At 51.6% G+C, this 9,728-nt stretch overlaps 1 protein-coding gene across 1 annotated transcript; it reads left to right on the top strand.

Moving 5' to 3' along the window:
* Positions 1-1,561: 1,561 nt before the first annotated feature.
* LOC120947361 (pro-resilin) lies at positions 1,562-7,276 on the top strand. Its single transcript, XM_040362615.2, has 2 exons — positions 1,562-1,678; positions 4,548-7,276. Exon 2 carries the CDS (start codon positions 4,578-4,580, stop codon positions 6,438-6,440), a length of 1,863 nt encoding a protein of 620 aa, XP_040218549.2. The 5' UTR covers positions 1,562-1,678; positions 4,548-4,577; the 3' UTR covers positions 6,441-7,276.
* The last annotated feature ends 2,452 nt before the right edge of the window (positions 7,277-9,728 follow it).

Here is a 9,728-nt window from a genome sequence, read left to right as displayed (position 1 = left end):
CGCGTACTCAGCACATGTGTGTGTTTGTGTCTGAGTGTGTCCGTAGTTAACAACATTTGGTTTTACGCATTGCTCGGTACGGTCACTCTTCATTTTTTTGTTCTGATCATCCCTTTTCGATCGCACCACTAGCTACCCCACGGAAAGAGGCAAGTGGCTGGCCGGTCTTTTCCGATTTCCGATGCCCATTAGAGATCGATTTGAATGCCATCCTGTGATGGGCTACAGATGGGAAGCAACCGCGGTTGCTTTGCGTTGAAGGGTGAACGTAAGAACACGGTTCCGGTTCAAACAGCCCCAACGAAGATGATGATCGTTTAAGCGCATAAGATCTTGTCGAAGATCGTTCGAAGAGGATGCAGCATTCATGTTTTAATTATTAAATTAGCTACGGTTTATTATGATGCATTATCGATTGTTTAGGAACACATACAGCACGCGTGACGGTGGCATAGGCATCGCTATGCCTATTTTGAAACTGCATTCCATTCTTTCATTTTTTAAATGCCTCCCGTGTGTAGTTATTGCGTCATTTGAATTTGAATTGGTAGAGAATAGCTCTATAGTTGTTAAATGAACAAGGATTGATGGTAGTGTTTCATGGAATTTCTGGCCACAGTCCTAGAGAAAATAACTTTGGGTGAAAGTTATTGTTTGATCCCATTATTGAAAGTAATTAACTATTATTATGCATTACTGTATTGAGCATAATGAGTGTTCATATTGTTTGAAAACGAAATCCATAATAGTACACATATGAATGTACCACCTTGCACCGTCGCACACTCAACCTGCTCGGTTTGTGGTGTCACACACTGCCAAGAGAAAGGATCACACCACGGGTACACCACGGAGTGGCCTCCGAGCTGGCCAAGCTGTGCAATCATGAAGTTTGCCGGCACGCGCAAGGAAGATGCACCGATGCAATGCAACCCGGCAACGATGCGATTGCATCCCGTCACCGACACGATCACGCAGACGCATGGAGGATCATGTGAGTCATGCGCGATGATCACCACCTTCCCTCAACCCGAACTCCCCGACCGGGGGTGGGTAATTCGGCATCGGGCATGCTTTCATGCCAGCTCGATACCACCATCCGTGTCGCACGGTGGAGTGCAGCGACACGATAGTAAGAGCCACGCGGCGGGATGAGCACGATGAGCCGAGCGCAGAAGATGATGAGTAGTACACCCCGTGGTCTCTCCCTGCTCGACCAATGGTGGTGGTGGCAACGTACGGTGTCTTCGTGTTCTCGGCGCGATCCATACCCGAGCGTCCCCGTACATGCGGTTCCCCTCCCAGCCGTTTGGAGTGGAAAAGCGTACGGCACCTCGTGCAAAGCGGTGGGGGGTGCAACTGGGGACTGCGCCGTATTTTTTCGGGGGAGTCGTGGTGCCCGTGATCTTACCCGACGGTGCCAAATCGACGAAAATTGCACCCGCCACCCGCCGTTCGAGTGCGATTGTTTTCGAGTATAAAAGTGAAGCGATGCTTTGATTTGAATATCATTCCACCAACGGACACGGTTCAGTTCGTTTAGATAGGGGGTTCATTGGTAAAGGTAAAGCAGCTGTGAACCGTTGTGAAGCTAGGACTCGCCAGGAGTCGCCGGACGTGAGCTACGCAAGGATACAATACACAGCCGTACCCGTACGATCTCCAGTGAGAGAAGAAGGTCAGTGCCGAAAGGACCGTAACAGATTCTTGCACGAATCGAGACTTTGTGGCTTGTTTCTTGTGGGAACACTTGAGGTGATTTGCTTGTGGTGACACTAGAGTTCCGATTTGGGCAAAGTATAAAGTGATCCCCAGGTGAAGGATTGTGAGAGACGCTAAGGTAATACGGAATGTGAAAAAAGAAGACTCCAGCACGTGTTCGTTACAGTGATGTGTCTGAGGATTGTGAATTAGTGGTTTATCAACTTATTTCCGGACAACATTAACAACCATTCTGGAGAGCTTTTGTATGACTTGTTGGGTTGTCTTAAGCATTTCCCAGATCTAAGCAGACTTCTTCTTCGGATCATTGCAGAATTAAAACATCTCAAGTTTTACAATTTCTCAAATTCTCAAGTCTTGTCCTTTGGTCTCATTGCAGTTCTTAGACCTTGTTTTCCTGAGCAGATGTTGTAAAATGGCTTTTATACGTTGTACCACAATATCGTGAATATCTATAAAAAGAATAATCTTTTTTTTCCGTCTAGCATAACTTCGATCTGCTCGATGTTTTAATCCAGGCACGGTGGCTGTTTTAAGTTGTTGTGCATTGGAAAACTACACCGCTGGTCCCGTACTTCAAACATTCAGTAAAAATGTGTCAAACAAAAGCTTTGTCTAGGCTTTTATTAAAGTTATATAGCTCAGGATTTCGGGACGGTCTGATTGTACAGTCGTCAACTCGTACGACTTAATAACATGCCCGTCATGGGTTCAAACCCCGCATAGACCGTGCCTCCATACGGGGTAGGACTGACTATCCAGCATATGGTAACAAAAAGTCACTGAAAGCCAAAGCTCACTTCACTAGTGGGTACGGACAGGCCTTGACTGACGACGGTTGTTGTGCCAAAGAAGAAGAAGAAGAAGTTCTGGATATCATAATTACTTGTAATTTAATTTTAATTTTTAATTAATATTTGGGAAATGATTCTTTATCATAACCTATAAAATTTAATGTTTTCTATCAAATCTCCTCACAGTAACCACCCTAAGCACTCACCGACCTAACCAACAAATAAAAGGCTGCATAATTATTGCTCCCAATCTAATTCATCCCCATACACCCCTACACACGCCATCGTAACGGCATGCACCGAGCATGAGATGATGCTCATTAGTGTATCTTAATTAAAATCAGCCGTATTCAAATCAGCCCTCTGCCCGATTTGCGACTCACATCACACACCTTTCCCCGCCGTCGCTCAGTCAGATGGCCACCGACGAGTGACCGACTGGAAATCTTTCCGTACCATCGTTTAGATTTTTGTACTTGTTTTCCGTAGCCTTCCCAGCCGTTGGTCACTCGGTTTAACCTTCGACATCCACGGAACGCGGGACACGGTGGTGTACGCACAGCAGCACGCTATCTGCTGACAAGATCGGCTGGTTGATTGATGAGGCTTTCCTAAAAAAAGCAGCACTTTAAATTGAATCGACCCTAACAATGCCCACGACGAGGGATGTTTTGTGTATGGTTTTTACTTTTCGGGGGATGCATTCTTCAGCTGCAAAGAATAGAATCTTACAACCCACTGTTGTTTTATGGCAGTGCAACTACCTTCAAAGGGGGGAAGAATTTGTTCACAATTATATCATCAAGCGAACGCGTTCCCACTTTCGCTGCGAGCTAATTCCCCACATAATCCCATTACCGTGCGACAGCAGCACACACCAACAACAAGTGGCACCGGCGTTGTTCGCACCGGGCAGAGAGTGTCAGCCTTTCGGACAGTTGGCTTAATTGGTTTGATGTCATCAGCATGATTAACCTCTCCCACCCCCCACCGAGCCATCGCCACATCCTCCAACTTCAAGGTGTTCTACCGCGGAAGCGCTTCGCTGGCGCTTCGTTGTGCTGTTCGCTAATAAAACCACAATCTAATTATTTCACTCACCATCACCACCATCGGCCGAGTGGGCGCCGATGCATCGACGCCTTGGCAAGTGGCACGCGCACCAAACCACCAAACAATGAGAGGGGGGGGAGTAGGAGAGAGAGAGAGAACCCAATGGTCCGCAGCGAAAGATAACTCAATCTGACAGCATAATTGCATTCTTTGCTTTGCCGTTGTTGTAGACGTGGTCTGTTGTTTTATTTCTTTTTTTTGAGCTGCTTTGTGTCGCCCGCATGCTGTTGGAGGGCACGAAGATGCAATGGAGCAGGGCATTGTACACAAATCGGTGTGCGATGTGCGACTGCCCGGACACAGACCGTGTCGGATCTGCGCGATCCGATCAGCCGATCGCTAAATGGCGCCCGGCCGCACTTGCATAAGTCCGACAATAATTCCGTTGCATCTCGACAGCACGGCAGCATGCCGAAGTGCATCATTGGCGGTTAGCGTCACAGCGCTAGCAGCAATCATCATCCGCACAGGTTCATTGCTTCTTCCATTCCGATTCCGTACGGATTGGTAACCCACGATCGAACCGATCCCGCGCCATCGAATCGCTCGATGCACAATGATTATGTAAAAGCATGCGGATGGGGTGGGCGGGCGGGCGGTGGTCTCTCCAGCAACCGAACCCGCCGCAAAACAATCGATTTGCATCGCCGGGTTGCGTCTCACGCGCCAATTCCGGCAGCTGAAGCCAGCCGGTCAGGTCGTAAATATTGAACACGCATAATGGCTACCGGTTTTAGGTTTTTTTTCCCTTGCAGCGGCACACAATGTAACGGCGGATACGTATATTTTTTACACTCGTGTGTATGTGTGTGTGTGTGTCCCATCCGTGCCCAAGATTACAATCGATTGAGACGAGACGACACCTAACCAACCCCTCCCCTTCTTCCCGATTCCGGGCTCGCTCTTCTTCCTTCGCAGATACGCTTACCTCGCGATACTAGCCGTGGCATGATGGTAGCTTTCCGCCGCACTCACCTGACCGCCCTGGTGGTGGTGTGCTGTGCCGTCCTTGTGCCTGTCCGCACTGCCTCGACCAGCCTGGCGAAGCGTGAGGCACCGCTTCCGCCGAGCGGCAGCTATCTGCCACCGTCGGGCGGTGCAGGCGGCTACCCGGCAGCGCAGCCGCCGTCCTCCAGCTACGGAGCCCCGACCGGCGGTGCCGGAAGCTGGGGCGGTAACGGCGGTAATGGAGGGCGCGGTCACTCGAACGGCGGCGGTTCGTCGTTCGGTGGTTCGGCCCCGTCGGCTCCTTCCCAGTCGTACGGTGCGCCTAGCTTCGGTGGCCAAAGCACGGGCGGGTTCGGTGGACACAGCTCGGGCGGTTTCGGTGGACACAGCTCGGGTGGACACGGTGGCAACGGAAACGGCAACGGCAACGGATACTCGAGCGGACGCCCATCGAGCCAGTACGGACCACCGCAGCAGCAGCCTCAACAGCAGCAGCAGTCGTTCCGTCCGCCATCGACCAGCTACGGAGTGCCGGCCGCTCCTTCCCAGTCGTACGGTGCCCCGGCCCAGCAGCACAGCAACGGAGGCAACGGTGGATACTCGAGCGGCCGTCCCTCGACGCAGTACGGTGCTCCGGCCCAGTCGAACGGAAACGGTTTCGGCAATGGTCGCCCATCCTCCAGCTACGGTGCTCCGGCCCGTCCCTCGACCCAGTACGGTGCTCCGTCGGCCGGAAACGGTAACGGATACGCTGGCAACGGCAATGGACGCAGCTACAGCAATGGCAACGGCAACGGACATGGAAACGGTCACAGCAATAGCAACGGCAACAATGGCTACTCTCGTGGCCCGGCTCGTCAACCGTCGCAGCAGTACGGACCGCCGGCTCAGGCTCCTTCCAGCCAGTACGGACCGCCGGCTCAGGCTCCTTCGAGCCAGTATGGTGCTCCTGCCCAGACTCCTTCCAGCCAGTATGGTGCTCCTGCTCAGACTCCTTCCAGCCAGTATGGAGCCCCTGCCCAGACCCCCTCAAGCCAGTACGGAGCCCCTGCCCAGACCCCGTCCAGCCAGTACGGTGCTCCAGCGCCATCCCGCCCATCCCAGCAGTATGGAGCCCCTGCGCCATCTCGCCCATCCCAGCAGTACGGTGCCCCTGCCCAGACTCCGTCCTCTCAGTATGGTGCCCCTGCTCAGACTCCTTCTAGCCAATATGGTGCCCCTGCCCAGACCCCATCCTCCCAGTACGGTGCCCCTGCCCAAACTCCGTCGAGCCAGTACGGTGCCCCGGCTCAGCAGCCCTCCAGCCAGTACGGAGCCCCTGCCCCGTCGCGTCCTTCCCAGCAGTACGGTGCCCCGGCTCAGCAGCCCTCCGCCCAGTACGGAGCTCCCGCTCAGACCCCGTCCAGCCAGTACGGAGCTCCCGCTCCATCGCGTCCCTCGCAGCAGTACGGAGCGCCCGCTCAGGCTCCTTCCAGCCAGTACGGAGCTCCCGCCCAAACCCCATCCTCCCAGTACGGCGCTCCCGCTCAGCAGCCATCCAGCCAGTACGGTGCGCCCGCCCAGACCCCATCCTCGCAGTACGGTGCGCCGAGCTTCGGCCCGACCGGTGGTGCCTCGTTCAGCAGCGGCAACGGTAACGTCGGTGGCAGCTACCAGGTAAGCTCGACCGGCAACGGCTTCTCGCAGGCCTCCTTCTCGGCCAGCAGCTTCTCGCCGAACGGGCGCACGTCCCTGTCGGCCGGTGGCTTCAGCTCCGGTGCCCCATCGGCCCAGTCGGCCGGCGGATACAGCTCCGGCGGTCCGTCGCAGGTTCCCGCCACGCTGCCCCAGTCGTACTCGTCCAACGGAGGTTACAACTACTAGGCGGGCAGAGGCTAAGGCGGGGCAGCAGCTCGAAAGGCTGCCCACACCACAGATGCTAAACCACTGCCAGCACACGGATAATGGATACGCGACACGGACCCGGACAGGAAACGGATACTGCAAAACACGTGCCTTATTTAAGATAAATTATAACGTTTACCCACCTGTGTTCTACTACGGCCGCCGCACTTTTCACCACTGCAAAACACCCCGACCGACCGGCTTGCTTGACGGATGGCTAAACGCAAAACGGCTGACACGCGCTGCGAAACCGCCTGTCAGCTGTCAAATGGTAGTAAACAAATTCTCTGCATTCGACGACAAAAGCAAAACAATCCTCTGCAGAACATTTTTGAAATTCTACGGCAAAACCACGGAAGGGTTCGAGTGTGGACCGGGTGCGGGTACTTAAATTATTACCTTTTGTTCAATGTTGTCTTCATTTTAATAACAAAAGTTATTCGCGTGTGACCAACGCGCGCATATTGATAGTGTGCTAGTAAGCTAAGAACGTGTTAAGATTCGAACAAAAGAGCGCAATTCTACAAAACAGTAAGCAACAGCAGCAGCAATTTCTTCCGAATGCCCAACAGAAGTTCCAAACCCCCCCTTTACGAGAACGACGCAAAGTTTGTCCAAAATTTTTGACACCCAAAATTGTGGAATCAAACTTTGTACAGGGGTGCAGCACAGCATTCGAGGGGGAGGGGATGCTGCAATCGTGCCGCTGTAAAACGCAACCGATGTATACCGACAAGGGCTATGGCAGGCCTTTTCACGCGAAATAAAGTGTATGACATTCACTCAAACAACAAAAAAAAACCCTCCTTATAACTCTTTGATTTTGCTTCTCTCATGATGACCTGCGTGCATGGCATGATTTGGTTCGATAATAAGAACTTTCGGCTTTTGCCGTCCATCCAAGCGACGATCGTCGTCTGCCGCTGAGTGCTTGTTCGCCCGTAGTAATACGCCACTGTCCAAGAGTTCACCGCAAGATCGGTGGGTTGATATTGCATAATCGGACAGTACGGGTCCCAGTGTAATGGGGCCCTTGGTACGGCTACGGAATTCAGGTGAATTATGTACGATGCGCTCAGCGCTGCGGCGCTGAAGTGCTTCACGCGCGCAAGCTAGGAAGGAGGCTGCGAGAAGCACTGCACACTTTATTGGTACCCAAGCGGTAATGGTCGAGGCTTCCTGCGGTTTCTCGTGAGGAAACGCGCGCGCACACAAAGGTAAACATTAACGTCGGCGTGTCGGTCGGTGTGCGCTTCGGTGAGAGAGCTGGAGACGTAAGCAGCAGCATTTCGTCGTGTATCATTCGCCCCGCCGGAAGTCGCTGACGTAAGATCTGACACGGCGTACACCGGTGGTGTACGGTGTGTAGGTACGCGTCAAGCCCCGGCCACGATCCACGATCGCTCGCGGAAAGGTCAAAGAAAGTGAACCTTTTTTTTTCTTTGGATTGGGAGGCTCGTACAGTACCGTAGACGGTTGGTATGTTGATTGAATGCAATGGCGGGAAAGTTCACCACGGTGATGTTTCGTACGTCTTTCAACGAAACGAACAGTTTTATTGAGCGCTTATTAAATATTTGCTCACCAATCTGGCGATCTGGGAATTGCTGGCGTCACATCGTTTTTCCAGTCCTAAAAGGGCTAATCACCATCGATTCACCCCTGCAGTGTACATAAGAGGTCATTATGCTCCGTGTGCTGTAATGCCCTGCGATCGGCGGGGTGAATGCGTTGCCTTGCCGTACCGATTTCGAGCGCAAACCTGCAGCTTGTGCGCAATTTGTGCGAAATTTGCACATTGTTTTAGTGATTGTTGAAAAAACGAAAAGAAACTTAGATTAGTCCACAGCGGGCTGTGCACACGATCTGATAGCGACTGCACCCGACACCACAAACCACGACCCGTATTGCGATAAACCAGTGCGTACCAGCCAGCATCAGTGCGTAACAGCATTCAGCTGATTGAAATGAAGATAAATTCACCAGTCAAACGTGCACCTCAAATGCTCCACTTTCGGGTTGTTTTGCACAAAACACAAAAGTTAATCCAGCACAAGTCTCTGAAATGCAAAAGAAAAAAGATAAGAAACTAACCCTCCCTGGCGTGCAGCTGCAGTGCTGCATGCGTCGAGCGCAACGGATGGCGCATGCTAATGAGGTTATTCACTGCGCCTCACACGTGGCATCACTGCGTGGCGTGCGAGCTGACAGTGCGCATCTTCAACCCGCTACGGTGCGCGTAAGGAATGGGTAAGGGAAAGCGTGGGCATGCAAAAATAGACATCACGGGGGAGTGGGTGCTGTTGGGCCGCAGCGGAAGAGTCGTATCGGCTCATGTAACGCGTCCAATCTGGAAGCGAATGTAATCCAGTTCAGCTGTGAAAGCATAAAGGTTGTTTGGATCTTCTCTTGGGTAATCGTTTTCAATTTTTTGCCCCTTTGCTTCCCGGTCCAGCGCTCTCTCTCTCTCACTCTCTATATCATCCACATGCACTGCCTCTCTTGCACGTGGGACTGCAAAAAGTGAAATGAAGAGCCCAGAGCACTTGGTACCGCGATTCCTCCATAAGCTGAAGATGCGATGCGAACCCCGTTGCCCCTTGTGTCGATTAGTAGGCTATGGCTATATCGAGTGCAAAGTGAATGGATGTGTAGAGGCCCCGCAGTAGGTCACGCTCTCGAGCCCTCTTCGAACGGTGCTATTGACCGTGAACCGTTTCCTTTTTTTTGACGCCGTCGAATGATGTTGATGCGGGTTGGATGCTGTTTACGCATAACGCTTTGCGCGCGAGGAAGCTGGATCATTCCATTAAGCCGTTTTTTTCGTGTATTGGTGTTCTTTTTTTTAAGAGTTGCTTTTGAAAGGAACCATCTTCAAGTGGATGTTTATGATGCATTTAAAGTTCAGTGAGTGGTGGTCGAATGGTGAGCATTGGCCACTGTTTCAGCTGTTGGACTGTTCTGTATTTGTACACATGGTTTATAATTGGCATTTGGATTTACATACGCTTCACAAATACAATCATAGTAAATGTCTTAATTAATGCTAAAGCACAGGAGCAATTTTGAACCACCAGTTTTCACCTCAATTTATGATCAAATTACGAAGAAAAAATTGTACCAACCGGGTGAACAAAACAAAATAAATGTTACAAAACCGGCCCAAAATTATGATTTTATAAATTACTCCCCCTTTCAATCGCAGCGAAGCATGTACGGGAGAATTGAAATAGAAAATTTGAAAGATAATTCCTTGTAAATTGTGTT

Source organism: Anopheles coluzzii, chromosome 2 (genome assembly GCF_943734685.1).
Source record: "Anopheles coluzzii chromosome 2, AcolN3, whole genome shotgun sequence".
NCBI lineage: Eukaryota > Metazoa > Arthropoda > Insecta > Diptera > Culicidae > Anopheles > Anopheles coluzzii.
The sequence above is the reverse complement of the archived record's forward strand: the minus strand, read 5'-3'. Positions and strand labels throughout refer to the sequence as shown.

Bases quoted from the DNA above. Each gene is read 5' to 3' on its own strand.
- LOC120947361 (XM_040362615.2), top strand. From the start codon at position 4,578: ATGATGGTAGCTTTCCGCCGCACTCACCTGACCGCCCTGGTGGTGGTG.